Source organism: Carettochelys insculpta, chromosome 6, assembly GCF_033958435.1.
Source record: "Carettochelys insculpta isolate YL-2023 chromosome 6, ASM3395843v1, whole genome shotgun sequence".
NCBI lineage: Eukaryota > Metazoa > Chordata > Testudines > Carettochelyidae > Carettochelys > Carettochelys insculpta.
Window position 1 is genome coordinate 25,215,028 of NC_134142.1, and position 19,844 is coordinate 25,234,871.

The 19,844-nt window shown below is 36.8% G+C and overlaps 1 protein-coding gene across 4 annotated transcripts in view; it reads right to left on the reverse strand.

Moving 5' to 3' along the window:
* EML1 (EMAP like 1) overlaps positions 1 to 19,844 on the reverse strand; it is a 164,598-nt gene that overhangs the window by 45,562 nt on the left and 99,192 nt on the right. For 3 of the 4 annotated variants that reach the window (XM_074996532.1, XM_074996533.1, XM_074996530.1), the window contains exons 3-7: positions 19,691 to 19,823; positions 7,571 to 7,705; positions 5,198 to 5,226; positions 3,661 to 3,687; positions 366 to 495 (exon numbers count right to left, since the gene is read on the reverse strand). In XM_074996532.1, the coding sequence (XP_074852633.1) occupies positions 366 to 495; positions 3,661 to 3,687; positions 5,198 to 5,226; positions 7,571 to 7,705; positions 19,691 to 19,823 (454 nt within the window). The remainder of the gene's footprint in view (positions 1 to 365; positions 496 to 3,660; positions 3,688 to 5,197; positions 5,227 to 7,570; positions 7,706 to 19,690; positions 19,824 to 19,844) is intronic. The other variant, XM_074996531.1, reaches the window with a different exon arrangement.

Consider the following 19,844-nt stretch of genomic DNA (forward strand, 5'->3'; position numbering starts at 1 on the left):
AGACAAGTGTGCATTTTTTAAAACAGTGTTGTAAGTACTGATGTGTATCAGAAAGTTAGCAAACTGGTTTAATGTACGCTATAATTAGTAATCACAATTCACTAAATTCTTGCAATATGCCTAATTTTAATTTGTGATAGTTACCAACATTTAAGTGAAACCTTTCTCGAGCTGCTTGACTAGTTTGCATAAAATCTGGAGCAGCAACTTCACCTATTTAAAAGTGAATGTGCCCTGATATTTTATCAAAGAAATTAATTCAGCATACAAGCCTGAATTTTGCTCAGTAATTTTTAAAACAAAATTTTAAGATAATTGCTAAGATATTAGCAGTTCCCAATAATGCTGCACCATAGAAAGGATACACCCATTCCAATTTAAGCCTCTTGGCTGGTAGTTCCACTTTTGCTTCTAAATTGTAAGATTCCACTTGATCTTTAGGCATGTACATGGTAACAGGACGTCCACGCAGAAACATTTTTACATATCCTTCTTCTACAAAAAGGGCCAGAAATGTTTAGATAGTTATAAATAAACAAATTAGCTACAAATAAACAAATCCAACAGCTCCAATCTTTTTGCCTAACATGACATTTCAAACTTAAAGAACATATAGCTTTTTGTTTTAAGTCACAAACTAATACTAGATAGTGGTTATCAAACACAGGGCACGAAGTCCCCTTTTGCTCTAAATATTTTGAAATTGGCAGCAAACTCTTCAACCAGATTCTGCAACAAAGAACTACAGAAACGAAAAGATTAAGATCAAACCATTACTTTAAGGAAAAACTAATATTGAATATACATATTGCCTTTTTATGCCACAACTGAAGTAAGTCACCAAAGTAAAAATTCAATTAACACAGGAATGCCACTTAAAATTCTTTTATTTATTTTTGATAGAAATTTACATTTCTGGATATCAGCATCTAAAAATACTTAACTGTCTCATTCTTTGCATTTCAGTGTAAAGATGTAATTTACACCTGATACACAATATGAAAAATACATCATGTATAAAGATCACAAACAATTAGCAAAAGAATCATGCTGACATACATGCAAAAAGAGTTAAGTGCTTGAAGGACTGCTAAACATTGAAACAGGAACGACAAACAGTGAACACATTCAAGAAAGAAAATGATATACAGGAAAGAAGCTACAAAACTGAACTTTGTTGAAAGAAAGTAAACATTTACAGGAGAAAAAAAAAACTAGAAATACTGTAGTTGGAGTTCTTATAAGAAATATTCCTGAGAACAGAAGAATGAATTAATAACAGATCTGAAAGTACTGACTTGGGGATTTCATGGGGCTTATAAAACTAGGAGATCTAGGAAATGGCATGAAAGTCTGACTACGACTTTTAGAAATTGGCAAGGCCAAACAGGGTGTCTTGTGAACTTCTGGTGAAGTTTTTCCAGACTCAAAACTTGCTGGCTCCTGCTGCTCCAAGGGCAGATCAAAGAATTCCACCTTGCTGTCATGTGAATCAAGCAGTTTTGGACTCAGTGACATCTGTAGAGTTACTGGACAGAATAATCATGTGCAAAAAGGAAATGGAAGGGCAGAAGTAACAAAAGTATGTAAATAAAACTTATACAATTTAGGTCTGTTAAAGCTATCCTAAGGATTTTCAAGCACCATTAACACATATGCCAGTACTATTTTAATTTTAAAAACTAAAGTCAACACAAAAACTATGTTTTAAGGGGAGTATATGCATGCCTTATTGGCCCTAGTCACGTTTATATCAAGAATTCATTCACTAAAAAGTCATATGTTTAACTTATATTTTGCTATTGTACTGCAGACAAAAACTTCTGTCAACAGATTGCATTCCGACCACAGGGTGAGTCGAAAGACAGATCCGCTCTGTCGACAGAGGGTGGCTAGAGTGCCCGGCCACTTAATCAGCAAAACAGTGACCTGGAACAGCAGCAGACAGGATTGTGTGGTGCCCTGGAGGCCTTTTCTGTCAACAGAAGGTCCCCCCAGAACATCCAGACCAGCATTTCATTAACAGATCTCTGTCGACAGTGGCGTTCATCCCCGTGATGAGTGGGGTACAGCTGTTGACAAAAGTGCTGCATTCTGTTGACTTACTGATGACAGAACACACTTGGAAATCTGGATGCTCTGTGGGTTTTGTTGACAAAACCCTGTAATATAGACATAGCCTGTTATAATAATAAGGGCATATAAAATACTAATATTTTACTGAGATTTCTAGTGAAAGAATGGAAAACAACGTTAAAAGTGGACACAACTAAAAAGTTAACAGATGTATAGAGTTTAAGATGACTTTTAACACTGAAGACATTTTTGGATATTTACAAATAATTAAATTTCTAATTCTTTACCATGAAACAAAATATGTTCTTGTACTGCACAAGGTGGATAACTATACCATTGCTCACGTTAGCATGTAACATCCTTGTGATGAGGGTGAGAATATATTACCAGCATTAAAGATACTGAAGGTTTATGAGACAGTCCGTTTGAAAAGGTGACAAGATTTTAGTGATGTCATCTCCAACTGTGATTATTAAAAGATATGGAAAGGAAGAATTTATCTGGAGAAATGCTTTGCTCACTTGAACCATAGTGACCTTTCCAGTTTTGACCACTAAATCATTAAAAGTGCACAGACATGCTCCTTCTTGTCACAGGAAAGGTCATGATATATCAGATCCCTACAAAGCTACAGATGTAAAGACAAGGAGGTATGGGACATCGAGAAAGAATATCCAAAGACCAAATTTTTAAATAGCTTGTATTTCTACTCCCACAAATTTTGTGAGCCCACACAATTGCAGGGGCATTTTCTTCTTTCAGATAGTCAGGTGTCTTAATGCTAACTGAATCTGTAATTAAACTCATTATTGGTTACAGACATAAAACTGTATGATGAATACACTGTGGTGAGGTTAAGATCCCTCACAAAATTTAGTCTTGAGAATAAAACAGTAATTCCTTCATGAGGACTTACACTCAACTGACGTACAGCTAAATGATGCAAGTTAGTGAAAAATTAGTTAAGAGTAAGCAATTTCTGAAAACCAAGACAATCTCTCTGATTATACCAGAGGAACAAGCTACAGACGTAACAAATATGCATATTTAAGTTCAATTCAATTATGTTTCAGAAACCAATATATTTATTAAATATAATTCTGTATTACTGCATTGTGCAGAAAATATTTAAAATTAGTTATACACCTACTTCTGCTTACTGAAAATTCAGACAAGTCTATAATCTACTAAGGGAGATATAGCAGAGGGAAAAAAAACAAAGTTTCTATAAGCATACATTCGATTTGCAGCAAAACAGCAAACAGGGAAGGTTCTATATCATAGGGTACGTAAGTAAAAGTGCAAAGCAACATTTCAAACACCATTAGTTATCCAAGTGATGCCATATAGCTCTCTCAAGTCATTTACCAAAGTCAACCCAAATCTAAATTATACCCATTGTTATCATGAAAGTGCATCCAATGGTGATAATCTTACACTATTACATGAATACTTTAACCTTACTCAAACAAACTGAATAGTTTTAACTTTGCAATAAAAATATATATCAGCTGTATAAACCACACAGCTTTGGTCACCTTGGTTTTGCTTAGAGAGCTATGTGGTTTTGGAAGTGGCACCTACCTTTACAGTGTGTCACACGGCGCTTCCCTTGTGATTACAGAGATAGAGACAGAAGTGCTAGATAAAGATGTGTTTAAGTACAGTCAGACTCACCTACTCCCCCACCCCCGCCACTCAATTGGCTGTCCAGCTGCGTCCTGTTAGAGGCTACCATGTTGCTTGAAAAAACATTTGATCCGGGGTCCATTCAGTGGATTATATGTATCTCCATTCAAAACTTTGTTTTTTTTAGACAACAGTATATATTTAGAGCTATTTTATCATTAAAAAAATTGGTTCAAAGTCCATTATGTAACTGCATGCTAAAAAATAATTCCAAATACTAGATATATTTTGTCTAGAAAAATACCTTCTAACTGATTTCAGTGGGAATTATGCTTGAATAAGAAGGCTAAGATCAGAATCACATGGGTTAATCATTCAGGTTATGAATCTTTATAGAAAAATTTGGAACAACCATTATTAAAGTCAAACATTTATCTTCCAGTAAAAGTGAAAAAGAAAAATGTTACTATGAGACAAAATTATAAATACAACATACTGGAAGGGGTTTTCTTGTTCTAGAACTTAAGTCTCCCTCTATGATCCAAGAGGCAATAAGCACATCAGTAGTCCCAATGAAGTCAATAGGTCTGTTGAAGTGCTTGAAGTAAGGAACCGGCTTATGTGCTTTGACAGACTGGGGCCTTGATTATCAGCACAAAAAAACTAGAAATCCACTCTCTTTAATTTATTATTACAGTCTGAAAAATAACAATAAAAATGTCACATGCTGAACCAGCAGATTTTTTCCCAGTGTGCATTCCATCACATTTGTTTATGCCACTAATGAAGTGTTTACTATTTTTTACTCTGGCACAGCCAATAGGAAAGGTGGCAGCACTCCATTTTGGCTCACATGCCATCAGAAAGATCGTTGAGAAAGTGTTAATGGCAGAGCCAAATAAACTCTCTTCTCTTTTTAAATTCAGAATGTGGACTTCAGAAGCCTATTGATGGTGATGTTGCATGAGCAGGAAAGAATACAACATTGACTTTCAGGTCAAAAGATGAGCTTCTGAGCTGCAGTTATAAAAAACAAATCTTTTTCTTTGTAATGTCTCACTTTTGATCAGGAGAAGATTGAGCCATAAATACGTAATCTCTAAACTGCATTTACTCATTTTATTAATAGAGTCACACTTAAATTACTCTATAGTGCAGAAAGCTACAGTCCAAGCTCTACATATACTTCAACCCATAAAGAGCCTTAATCCTGTGTTGAACATGAATGTTGCTATTGGGTAAGAAGGTAGCCTACGTTTTAACGGCTTATTATTCTTGGCCTTTTTGACAAAAAAGATTTCAGTCATAATGCAGACACATTGCCCACTAGGAACTAGACTGAACAAACAATTCATTTAAAATAGGCCACTAGAGAGCCTGTAAGCGAAAGGCTCTGAATCCTAATGGCAGTTTCTGATAAATCACTGTATAATAAAAACTGTATCAACATGCATATTTCTTTATAAATGGAGAAAAATAAAATGGAACTTACCTGCACTGAATATTGGTTCCTTGGGTTTGCTGTGAAAATAATCAAGGAGTTTTCTTTTATAATTAGTCATGGTCACAACACATCACGTGCCATAGTAACAATTCATACAATTTTATAAAATCAATTTATTAAAAAATCACAGACAACAAGTGGACATGGTAAAAATAGCATTTTCTTTGTGGCACCCTGCTCGCAGATTTTTTTTTTAAACATTTCTCATATTACCATTTTTACTTCCCTAGAGTTCCAGCCTCCCTCCCACTAGGTGTCAAGGTTTTTCCTTTGAAAATCTAGTCCAACTATGGCAGACATTAAGAATCTTTAGCACACAGAGTATCCAATTATAATTTTCTTCATCAGCTGCCAATGCTGTTAGTCCAACACCACTGTACAACTATACCAAAAATACTTTATTTTTAAAGAGTAGTTGTAAATCAGTGTGACATAGGTCCTGGGTCTCTGTTCATAATTCATAGTTCATTGGCGAAAGGAAAAAAAAACATGGTTGGGGGAATATTTAAGAACTCTAAGTCTGTACAACCAGCCAAGGTATCTGTGAAAGGTGATACAGGCTGAACCACGCTCAGGTCCTGAAACAGGGAATATGCCAGACCTGGGACCAGCACTGATGAAGTGGAGGTGGGGGAGGGGCAGTGGGACTGACAGCCGCTGCAAGCCCCAAGGCAATGTGGGATGGGGAGGCCTGTCCTACACCCCAGAAGGGCCAAGACCAAGAGTGGAAGGGGCAAGGGCTAGAACATTTAGGTCACAGTGCCATCCGGACAGTGGCACTACACTGCCCCCCAGCCCCCTCACAGCTGTGTGCAGCATTACAGTGGCAGTACTTCAAAGGGGCCCAGAGCTCTGTCCACTGCTGCTGCCAAAGTAGCAGCAGTGGTGGCCAGAGCTCCAGGCCCCTTTGAAAAGCCAGGCTGAGTGGGAAATCTGTTCACTATTTAATGCAAAATCACAGTGCCATCAAGACAATCCACATTGGTTAGACACTTATTTTTAGCTTGGGCTCTCTGTGCCTTAAATTTAGATTCTGAGTCCAGTAATTTACATTGTGAAGAAATCGGACCCATGGGATGGCTTGGATCTTGTCAGTCTTTTCTGATTTCTACTTCCTTAGATGTACTCAGACCAGAGGGATCCAGAAACTCTCTCTCATGGTTTGGCTCACAATTCCTCCATAATGAGTATGAAGAGTCACTTTATAGGTCAGCTAATATATAAGCAGAGGGCAGATATGATGTTCTAGCCAACTGACTGCATTAACCAAGGAGGAAAATCATGAGAAGTAGCATGAAGGAGTCCAGCAACATACTGAAAGGAAGGATTAATTACATTAAGCTTTTTTAGCATTACTGTATGCAACTCAAAGTTCTCACACTGCTCCTAGTTTGGAATACAGTAAGACAAAAAAAACCTGTAATCTCAATTTGAGAAAGTGTTTAGATAACAGAGTGCAGGTTGAACCAGTCTAGTAAGTACAGCACTCTCTCATCCAGCAGCATCCATAATCTGGCATGATTTTAGCCCGACAACCACCTATGATGGGTGTGGCCAAGTTTCCCGTGGTCCCACAAAGTTTGTGTACAGTCACCAGTCCTGGCACTCAATGTCATGTGTTGCTATTCACCTTAAATTTATCCCTAAATATCTTCTAAGAGCCCAGGAAGCAGTGGAAGTGATGGTAATGCTGCTAGACAATATTGACCTCCTGCAGTGCTTTTTCCCTTTTAAAAAAAAAGGTGGGGTGCCAATACTCACTCCTGGCATGGGATGGGGGACCCCATGGCTGGGAAGTAGCTAGGGGTGGAGCTTCCCTGGTAGCCCCAGCCATGGGAACCCGGCCACGGTGTGGGGGGAACCCTGCAGTCCTGAGGCCCCCCACAGTGCATGAGCCATGGCTGGAGGCACCCTGTGTCTGGAGGCACCCCGTGGTGCGTGAGCCAACTGGATGCGCCCCACAGCTGGAGGTACCCTGTAGTGCGTGAACCATGGGGAAGGCACCTGCGTCTGGAAGTGCCCTGTGAGGCATGAGCCACAGCTGGAGTTACCCCACGGCACTAAAATAATGGGAAAAAGGTGGCAGAATGCTGGTCCAGTGCTTTCCACCAGAAAAAAAATCCCCTGACCTCCCATGGTCTGACAAATTCTTTCATTTGGCATCAGTCAAGTCCCTATGGTGCTAAGCTTGAGAGAGTCAACCTTTACTTTAAAAAAATCCTGTGTTCAACATAAAGTAGATACCTTATGTCTGATTTATACATCGTTAGAAAAGTCATCCTTTCAAAAGTTGTTTAATTAAAACTTGTAACTTCATACTAGAGCAGTCAGAGTGAGGGAAAAATTAGAAACATCCCATACTTTTCGCTGTTCTTTTTACCACTAGAAGAACTGCTGGTGGATCCAGTGCGATTGCGGCTGCCTTTGGAGTCTCCATAGCTTTCCCTTCGACTTCCTGGTGATACACGTTCAGCTGAGCTGGTTCTTTTGACAGTACTAACAAAAAAGGGAGTAAACTATATTTAAAAAGGATTTTGATAAGCTATACTCCAGAAAGTTTAACTGCATTTTTATTTCTAAGAGCATTAACACAGCTATAACACCAATTAATAGGTTAGGTTGCTAAGAACTGAACTAGAGTAGTCAGAATATTTTGCTGCGTATCTACTGCAATGGAGATGAACCTAGCTGCCTTTCTGCTTATTTTTCAAATCTGTAAGATGCTCTGTACTAGCACTGATATCAGTTGGAATGTTCACAGCCCAGGAATATGCAATACACTCACTTGTGAAGCAGAATATTGGAGAGGTCACACAGTTTCTATATCTCAGTCCAAGCTACCTAAACTGTTTAAATGGAGTAGCAGATTTACAAAGAAAGTATAACACGTGACATTCCCAGCCAGATTATACATAATTCTTAATTTTGAACAATAATAAGATATCTGTTCACTTTTTAATTAAGTTCCAAATACTTGATACTGTACTTTAAACCCAGTTTTAATATACCCAAAGCAGGGCATGAGTAAACTGAGACCTTTTAAGTATTTCTACCATTTCAGTCATTACTGTGTCAACATGTGACACTCCTACTTGACATTTATGGAAAAAACCCATAGATTGTAAAAAGGTATAAATTTTTCCCTTTCCTCTATGAGGCGGTTCTAAGAGAGCTAATCTCCCCTTCCAATCTTCCTTTCTGCAAATATCTTTACTACAAGGGTTTTGCAATACTCTTTACAGTGCCCTCAGCACCCAGCCCTCTTTAGCAAGATGGAGGGTCAATAGTTTAAGTTGTGTTAGTAGCTAACTACACAGATAACCACCTAAGGCTTTATATCTAACGGGGGTGGGGAGAAAGAGCATTGTGGTCTATTCACCAACTTGCAGACCTGCTAAGTTGCCATCTAACCAATCACTGCTCTGAAAGAATGTCTGCATTTACATTAAGTTCTCCATGTTCAGAAACATCAGACGCATCCCAGAAAGATTTATGCCAGCTACCACAGTCTCTCTTCAGGAATACTTGCTGGTGGTGCAAACTGTTCTGAGTGCACTTTAGTACAAAAATCAACCAAAATGCAAATTATTAAGTTGAAATAAGAACATTCAGTTGGGTGACAAAGTAACAGAAAATATGTGGGTTTCTAAGTACCACAGTAAGGTGGGACAAATAAATTGCTAACAAGAAAGCAATGATAATAAGGGATCAAAAGTCTTGCATTCACTTCAGAAACCAGTACATCTTAAGCTGGCCTTGGATGACAGGGATAAAGGAGGACTACTCAAAGCCAGCTCCTCAAACCAATTAGATAAAATATTGGCAGACAGACCATAATGAAAACATTTTAATTCATAAGACGGTTCATTTTAATGTTTCTCCAATTTCAAACTAGGGCCATGATCCTGAAAACATTTATTTTTATCCTTTACTTGAAAAGATAATGTCACTTAATGGGACTAAGTTATGCCTTTAAAGTGGAACTTGTTGCATTAATGTTAGACAATTTGAAAGTTATAGAGGACATTTTAATTTCACTTTAAATGCCAAAAAACTTAAACAAATATTAAATATTAAATTGTGGAGACAAGTGAAAAGACAAGTTTAAAATGCAAAACGCAGTCTCCTTTCTGGAGAAGAAGTTTCATTTAAAAACTATATTAACATGGCAGGACAAAAACAACTTCCTTAAACATAAAAATATTTGACAATTAATTTGTCTCATTAATGTCAATGTTTGACTACAATTTAAATACATGAATATTTCAAAATCCCTTGCTTTGAAAACAAAAAAATTACAAGGATAAGAGAACAGAAATTACAAATCTCTTTTGACTAAAGCATTGTCTTCTGTTAAAAATTTATGGCAACTTGAGATGTCTGAACCACATTCTCAGAAATGTTCTATATAAAACTGATGGCCAAGTATGACACTGCTATTGACTAACACTATTTCATTAATAATGGCATAGTATGTTAGACATTGATATTAAGACATGCATTCTAAGATATCCTGTGTGCATCACTGATTATGATTATGTGTCAAACTCTAACCTCAGTTACACCTATAAATAGAAAATAAGGGAAAACCACAAGCAAAATGAGAGAGAACGCTCTACTTCAGAGGACATTTTGGGGAAAGACCATTGCCTTTAGCATATAATGTATTTTTTTTCTTAAAGGGACATTTCTACTGTCCTCAGATATATAATGCACTCATCGTAAGCTTCATAGTCCTTGCCTCACTGAATTTACAAATTAGATTTTAGATGTGACTTAATGTGCAATAATGACAGACAGCAGGAAAGTAAATAGGGACGAAAAGATGGTTAGGGCAACACCAATCACACTGTTACCTCAGGTTAGACATGCACACATTTTGGTCAGCCAAATACCTTATTATTATATAACTGAACATTAAGATGCTACAGTGAACACTACTGGCCTGCTTATCCTGAACACAGCAGGCATACATATACTTCAAATGGAATTTAAATGAGAAGTATAAGGATTGCAGAAATTAGGACACTGGTTTATAAGGGTATAAAGAATAAGTCCAGAATTTGACCTAGAGGATTAGTTTTAAGAAAACGTATATTGTAATATTACATCCCCAGGATAAAAGTTTTTACTGTAAGTACAATCCTTAGGAATCAAGCTGCAATGAGAAAGTATGATTGAATGAATTTGCATTATAACGGAGACTGTGTTAGCATGAAAAGTAGCCATATCATTACCAAATGAATTACTTTCTAAAAGCCTTGATGCACTTCAACACATTAGTGATAAATATACATTGCAAAATATATTTCTGAAAATACTAAAGGTTGTAATAGTGACTCCAATTAAGTGTTAAGATATAAATACCACCAATAAAATAATGCCCCTGCACAGACTGAACTACAATAGAAAGGAAAATCTACTAAACTGTGACACTACAATACTACTAAGAATCCCTCACCTTAGCGTAGTTTTTTTCAGTTTGCATGCATTGAGAAGGCTCACAGACCTGTTTAATCCATGACTGAGAGATGCATAAACAAAGCAGAATAAAAGTGAATCTGACAAGTCTGGAAGCAAGACACATTTAAAGCAACTTACAATTAAAGACGCATATAACTGAACATTCAAGATATGAAATTACATGCAGGAGTGAAGTATGGATTTTGTTGGTTCCTCAGTCAGATGTGCAGTCAGCTCAAAATGTGCATTTACAATCCAACAATTTATCTTTGCATAACAAGAATGTCTAGCAATATGCTCTATATGCTGACCATCTCTGCACCTTCAACAAACAGTCTAAGTAAAAGGATATCTGAAAATCAGAGGCTATCCAGAAACAACCTGGATACAAACTAAAGAAAAAGACACCATTACTACTAGCATAGTAAGGACAAGCATGAGAATATAAATAGTTACACACATACACACACAATGGTTTAGTAATGGTAAAACTATTTAGGATAGATGCACCAATGAGTGATGAAATTACAAGAGACATAAAAAAGGCAATGAAAACCTATGTCAGTAAAGCTTTTATATGATATTATCTTACATAAAACTATTTTGCATATATCTGAGAACGTATAAAAACACTGGAATATCTGTAGTATCCTTATAGTATAAAAACAAGGTATTGTCTATTTGCCATATATAATTTCACAGGACTCAGAAGCAGAAGAAAATATCTATAAGAACTCTGAAACAGCCTTTCTATTAAAAAGTTCACACCTTAAAAATCTGGACCGTTCGGGGCAAGTGTACACCTGCAGGGTTTTTTTTTCGGGGGGGGGGCAGGAAGGGAGGGCAGGGGAATTTTCAGAACAAACAAACCAACCCAGAGCATTCACACTGACATGCATGACAAGTCAAGATAGCAGGATTTGTCCCTCAAAATAACACCAGCTCTGAAAATGACTTTTGTTGACCCCCTCCTTTTTAATGTTGAAAATGAACGTGTGCGAAGAAAGCACAGCTACTATCAACTTATGTGAACACTCTTTTTGCAATGCTGTGGCTGTGAACTGTGGCTATAAATGAGAACTCATATGTTTTGCAATGCTGTAGCTGTGTGAATGTGATTTTTTGACTTTACTTATTTCAACCTGGGGAGGATGAAGAGTTATCACCGAAAAAACATACACTAAAACTAGTACTGCTCCACTCTGGCTGTAAAGATTTTCCCAAAGACATAAAGTACCTAATTCTAGACATACCTAGTCCCAAAACACTGGAGCTTAAGCCCTATCCAGGACTGACAGCAGCCCATCCTGAATCAATGACCAATCTAATTGGGCAGGATGGGGGCAGAATTAGGAAATCTGGGTAAAAGTCTACTTAAAGAGTCGTAGATATTTGAAGTTGCTCAGCCATTTGCAATATTAGAATAAGTCTGGGTGGAGATGTGCCAGTGAACAGAACGGAAGTATGGTGGTCAAAAGGTGCTTGATAAATTAATTCATCATATATGCATTAAAGGATATATTATACCACATGCACACACAGAAAGAGAGAGAGTGAGAGAGAGAGAGGACTGTATGGTATACACAGCAATCAGAATTAAGTTTTTCTCTAATTAACTGGGAAAGCTGTGCTGTGTTAGCCTGGCTAATAAGGGTTATCCCAGAAGAAAATAGTCTACTGAGCTTACTGAAATTTCCCAGGTTTATTTTAGTGTATCTCCATTGACTTTAATGACGTTATGCTGATGTAAAAATGTCAGAGTAGAGAACTGGGGTTGCTGCATCTGTATTTCCACTGGAATCTCTCTCTCTTTCCTAGATGAAATAAGAGCCTAATAATATTGAAGTTCAAGCTGAGCTTTCAGACCCGCAATGTTGATGTGAAGTCAAAATTTTAATCAGAAAATTTGTGAACCCCAAATAAGGTAATTTTAACTAATACACATATCTAAAATTAGTGCAATACTTGTGAATAATATATTTTCATGTATTTGTCTAACATGCTCCCTCACCTGCATTTAAATTAATTAGGAGAAATTCAAGAACTCCTATATGTTAGCTGTATTATGCCTTTGAGTGTGATACATTAGTATCTTCTATTGTTCAGGATACAACATAATAAATTAAATAGTTTTGCTATCCAAAGATCACTCTAGAGACATTTTTTCTATTTATATTCCATTTAAAATATTTTTCTTTATCATTAAGATTATTAAAACAGAGAATTAATTGCAGCTGCATATTGATGCTATGCTATTTTAAAATCATTGCTGTTCCAGTATGGAATGTAGTACATTAATTCCAAGAGACAGAGCAATTTCTCTGGGGGGATGTATTGCTTTGCAGTTTGAAAGCAACTGGAATTTATCATATTAAAAGATTTTATACTTTGTACAAAACCAGTCTTTTCATAGTGATCTTTTTTTGTACCAATTTCTTTATTTTGATCTCCCGTCCTCACAATTTTGCCCCACTGCAATATCTTACAATCTCTTCAACAGGCTGGATTGATTTAAATCAAGATGATTTAAATCACAATTTAAATCACCCAGAACCCACCCCCCCACCACCAATTTAAATGAAGTTTCCCACTTATACTTCTTCACATATTTCTTATGGCAAAAATCTGATCACTAAAACATGTAAATTTACAACTCAGTAGAGCATTTTATAACATCTAAACAAGTATACTTGGTGTAATTTTTTAGCTAACTTGATTTGTATTAATTCAAGAAATAGTATATAATACTCGTCATCAATAGCTAGTTGCAGAAGCCACAGCAGTACATTAAGAATGGTAAGAACTAAAATCACTCAAACACAATAACACTTATATTTTATTAAGTCAAATCTTGTTACGTAAAATGCTCCACATTTGCAATTGCAGCATTCTTAGACTGAATTGCCAGCTTACAGTTGTCCTTAATTTTTTTAATTCTGAAATTTTAATAACTAAAATAGACAAGCTCTCAGAACACTATATGTACCGTCTCCTTGAAGCTTCCACAACGACCTTATCTTCTTTACTCCCACTGTTATTTTGATTCACAGACTGAAACAAAATATGAAGTTTCCTTAATATTCAACCCCCAGTTATTTTTTTGATTTCTGTGAATAATGCAAAATGATCAAAATATTCTCTGTGCCTGTAGAGGAAGCCACTTCTGTGAAAAGTTGGCTTCGCAGTTGAAAGAACTGTTTTAAGGTGCCTGGCTAATGATTCCCACCAATTCAAGGGAGTGATTTTGTTAAAAACATCATCAGCAAACATGTATTGATTATAAGGTTTCACTCCAGCCCTGAAATTTATTATGACTGGCACAACCAAACACTGATTTTGAGATGCCCATGCCATGGTAGCATTATTTTCTTTAGAAGTTAAGAATCTGCCTTTACATCTGGGGTTAAGAATATTCACAAGAAAATGAGGCAGTATTTGATCTATTTCCTTCCTTATTGCCTGTAGTTTAACTTCTGTTGAAGTATTTCTTTCAGACATGTCTACTGAAGTGCCTTCCAAATGTCGACACCACATGCAATGCAAGAGCAATTTCTCTGAAGTTGGTTCAAGGCTATGAATAATAGATTTCAATATACTGAGCATATCCTTTACATACCTCTTCAATCCACTCTTAGATCTTTGAATGAGATACTTTCATATATTTAATCAGACTTTTCTTCACAAAGTTTTATGAGAATAGGCCAATTCTTAATAAATTGGTCTACACAATCAACCACAGAATTCCATCAAATATTTTGAGGGACGATTAGTTTGGATCCTCCTGCTCTTCCCAAGTGAAGCTGAAGCAAAATGGTTGTTACAGAAGTATTCTGTGACTCCAACATCGTTCTCTTTTATTCCTCACAAAGATCTACTAAAGTCTTTGGAAAAAAGATGCATTAAATAGGCAACGACCCAATATGCTATTATGGAGTGTATTTCCATTTCTTCTTCTTCTAAGTATCGTCTCATCTACACAAAGTTTGCAGCAGTGTCCATGACAAAACTGCACATAGGACAGTTGAAATTTTTGGTCACAGCTTATTACAGCCAGTTCTTTCAAAAATTCTCTTGTATGAGCATTTCCCAATGTATATGTTGCTTCTGAAAGACATGCAACCCCATCTTCTGTTGTCACACAGGCAGATTTTAATGGATCATTGTGTACATTACTCTGCCCACCAAGGCTTAAACTGGCAAATTTTCCCTCAGTATTTCTTGCACATTGTTCAAGTTCCTTCGCATACACTGTATCTAGCAACCTTCCACCAATGAGCTGTAAGGACTCAACCACGTCAGTAAGGTGTTTGTTCTTAATAATGCAAAAAGAAGAATTTGTGGCATCAATGAGTCAAGGAATCTTTCCATCTATGGTGTCACGTTGGCATTTGCTGATCCTTACTACAATGCCATTCATAGTGGTGGTGCTACCAAATGACTGAATATTTTGCTTGTTGCTGATATTTTGCTGTCAGAAATATGTTTAGATGCAGCACTGCTACTAAAAGCACAAATAGACAACTCTGAAGTTGTTGAAGAGACTATGCCTCAGGCTTAAATGGGATCATGAAACAAAATTAAAAATATTTTGAATAGTCATTCTTCTCACTCTAATATTCATTCACATGTTTTCAGCAGATCTGATTCCAACTTATCAAAAAAACTAAGACTGACTGTGCTTAATTTTGGAGTAAGCAATAATGAACTCACTGGAACTTCAGTTTTTTGAGAAAACAAGTATAGGATGCAGTTCTCTTGAGAAAGCTGAGCTATGCTGAAGTAAAATAGGGAACAGAGTTATGGCATCACCATTACGGGTCTGTGGACAGGATGTTCCAAAGGGGATATGCATATTTTTATATATATGCACACGCGCGCGCACACACACACACACGAAAGACTATGCCCATGTCTACACTACAAAAATAACTTTGAAGTTTCTTAACTTTCAAGTACAACTTCGAAGTAACAGACTTTGAAGTTGAGCATCTACACACTTCCTACTTCAAAGAGTGGCACTACTCCATTCCTGGTAATGGAGTAAGGATTTCAAAGTTGGGCTCCCTTACTTCGAAGTCAACTTCTAAGTAAGAGAAAACATGTGCAGACTCTCTGCAGGCTACTTCGAAGTTAGTTTCTAGCGCAGATGCACCCTACATCTATCTGTTGCTGCTACATTTGTTCAAGAGCTATGACCACAAAATTTGGTATGAAGCTTCCTCTTACCCTAACTTGAACCAAGTTTAGCCACCAAATTTTAAATACAGTAGGGTCACAGCATTCACAAAGGTTTGGTGTTAAGAACCCTTGCGAATGATGAATTTCGCGAAAAACGGGATGCACCGCTAGGGCACCTCATGGTGACTGAAGAAGCACCGCGTGGGCAGCTACGGCGCCTCGCAATGTGTGGCAGGAACAGCAGCACCACGGAGGTGGCTACAGCACCTTCTGTCAGCTACAGTGCCTCGCACCAGCAACAGCAGTGCTGCCTGGGTGACTACGGTGCCAAGTGTTGTGTGGCAGCAACGGCTGCACCACGCAGCAGCAATGGTGCCTCATGCTGCATGGTGGTAATAGCTACGCTGCTTGGGCATCTAAACTGTCTCACACTGCATGGGCAGCTACAATGCTTCATGCTACATGGCGGCAACAGCTGTGCTGCGTGAATGGTGAAGGTGTCTCATGCCATGCGGGCGGCTACAATGCAGGAGATGACAAGCCACATGGGAATAACTGACTTCGCAAATGTTAAATCTGTGAATGTTGTGACTTTGCTATATATTTTAAAAGAAACTGATATCAGGAGACACACTGATCCAGTTTCAATTGTCCTAAACTAGGGCTGGCAACCAAAGTAGCAAGATGAGACTTCTTCCCCCAATTTGGTAAAAAACTCAATAATTTAAGAGTCACAATGCATGTGAACACAAGATGGTCCTTAATAAATAACATCAAACCATACTTTTTGTAGCCTCTATTTTAAGAGCAGCGCACCCACAATGATTTGTAATGCAATACATGTTTACTACAAGATGTTCACAAACTTTTTACATATTCTATTTCCTCACATTTTACGGTTTTGTGTTTATACCACTGTCTTCCTGACTTTCACTCCCGAACCTCTTTCTCTGGAGGATGCTAGGAGGAGTTATCCAATGTTTTGAGATTTTTGAGATCACATATCATTTGCTATATAGATATGAGTTGTTCACTGTTGGGCTTTTAGACATTCACCGTTTACCAAAAATAATCAGAAAGGCTTTTTTTTTGCCTTTTTTTTTTTTTTTTTTTTTTTTTTCAAACTTTCCAACTATAGCATGCAATTATAGCATCAGGAGCCACAATGAAGTCCTTAACAAGCTACCTATGTGGCTCCAGAGCTGCAGGGTGCAGACCCCTGTCCTAAAACTGTTTAGTGGCAAGCTTCACAGAACAAGGAATTAGGGATTCTTGAGAACTAATCCATACTCTGATAATGTTTTTGTGAACAAGACAATTAAAAGACTCAATCAATGTGAATTCTATTCAATTTGGGAAAATAACTTAAAAATAGTTCAGGTATGAATTCTGCCTCCAAATCGCTGCCAATTCTGTGATTTTACAATAATATGATTTTTGTTGTTTTAAAAAATGTCTCTTCTCTGATGCAGGATGAAGAATCTATATCAACAGGGGAAACTGACTGACTATAAAGAGTAAACATAATAAAGCAGGTACACAAAGTGCTGTCAGACACACAACAAACTGAATAAATATGTTTTCACCTACAGTAATCCAAGCATTATTTGAGTTATCCTAAGGGTTCTTTGTAAATAACAATAACAGTTTAAAAAATCAGATAAAAGTAAAAATTGACTGTCTCTCTTCAACTTCTCTGCATCTATAAAATGGGTATTATTATAATTCCCTCTCTTGCAGGAATGTTCTGAGAAGTTAATGTCTGTAAAATATTATGAAGATATAACACCACTTATAGGTGCTTGTTACTCTACTAACTAGAGTTGCTGTGTTCTATTAATACGTTCATCGCCCTGCTTCAGAAACAGTTAAGTTTATAAGCAATTGAATGTTTTCAAATCCTTCACCATAAAAACAATGACCTTGTGTTTTTGTTTTCACTAATTCAAGTCGACACAGAACTATGGTTTCTTTAAAATTAAACATACTCCATAAAATGAAGCAACAAGTTAAGCATCAATACAACTAAAGAGTTATGCAAAAAAAAAGCTCCTTCTTGCCAACAAATTTTCATTTGTATCACATATATTCTTCCTCAATATTTAAATATGGAATGGCTCACTAGCAAAAGAGTTAACTCATTTTCTGGTTATTAATAAACAAAAAATACTTATTCAGAATAAAGCTATTCCAAATATTGACTATCTGGAGTAGAATTTACCATAAATCCTGAGAATCCTACCACTTAGTTTATGGGTTAATACCAAAAGCTTTCAGCAGTGGACAGTAATCTACAAAATAAAACCAGTCTTCCTTACACAGTAATTCATCAAAGACATAACTGATGCCCAAGTGTGCTTTTTAAATTCTCTGCTCTTCATGAAGTTTAGCTATGTGATGAACTTGGAACAGTGTACAGTATAAATTTTTGAAAGTGCATCAGTACTCAAATGCTGCATTTTATTTTGCATTTATTATTGTGCTACTCTTCTTTACTAGTGTTAAAGAAAGGAATTGTGATGAATAAAATTCAACATGCTAAAAATGCAGTATACCCAAATCAGTGTTAGTTTACTTCTGAAACACTAAAAATAATTCTTCTTTTTTAAAATAGGTTCTCTCCGGCTTCTAACCATTTCATCTATGTGCATTTATCTTTCTTTCCCATCAGTAGGGCTGGTTCAAACAATACTGCTGACTTGCAGTGTGCCTCCAGATCATAGAGGCCCCACCCCATCAAAAGCTAGATAGAAACAACAGTGTGATGTTTACTGATTCTATCGCTGTGTGGTGTAGAGAGTATAAGATACTTTATGCTGTACGTGTTGTGGTAACAATAACTTGAACATTCTGCATATTCAGCAACACTCCCCTTTCATCATGTTAATTGCTGATTTCCATTATAGCACATCATAGGTTTCTACCTCATGACTAACCTAAAACCTGTATCTTCTGTATCCTTAGCTACTTCTACAAACACAAGTTACTTCTGGACACATTGCTGTTCTCATCTCTACAACCCACTCTCAAGCAATGGGTAGTATCACCACCAACCACAGCTGGCCTGGCATTCAAGGTAGGGGAACACAGAAGGAGAAATCAATCACACACAGAATCTTATCTTCTACGCCATGGGGAATAACAAACCAGCTCTGTTGCGCATCTCTGGCTTTCCTGAACTGCACCTGCCCCACCCATCCCAATAAGTTGCCCAGAGCTTGGCTAGGCAGAGATATGCAGTGTACTATTTTTTAAACTAGACCCTAGACATCTGCATAATTTTGAAGTGGATTTGACATGTTAATAGTAATAAGTCAGAGCAGGGCTGTGTTCACTGTAATAAGAATTTGTTAGATATAGATTTAAAGTAAGTGAATTTCCTTGTACAGCATAGCAGAATAGATTTCTATACAAAATAATTTTACTGGGAAAAAGTGACCAATAGTATTATATTACTTTGTCATATGACTGCATGCCTTCCCTAGATTTTGTTTCTTCTATTGTCTATAGCAAAGAACTCTGGCATTACTGTTCAGAACAAGTTCAGGAATTTTCCTGCTCACAACCTACTAGACTGAAGAATCAAAACAGAAAAACACATAAATAATAGTTGTGTATTTCTGTAGTATTTATTGTAATAACATTAAGCCTGATTCATTATTTCAGTATGAACAGAAAGATATGGTAAGGATATATACAATTATAAACACTTTTAACTATCTAGATCATTGCTTTGAAAGTGTTATTACACATACATGCTCTTATTAAAGCATAACAACAAGAGTTACTATTTTCTCAAGTAGATTAATAACCTCACACATATTTCAAGTTTCTCCATACCTTTTAGTTGCTGGTGACCCTGTTTCCTTCCTAGTTCCTGATGGGGAAGGAAGAGAGCCACTTGGTTTCTTTGGTAATACGGTTCCATTATTAACAGTAGTCCTTAATGGCAGTGTTTGTACCAAGGGTCTAGCTGTAAGACAAGCAGATGGTA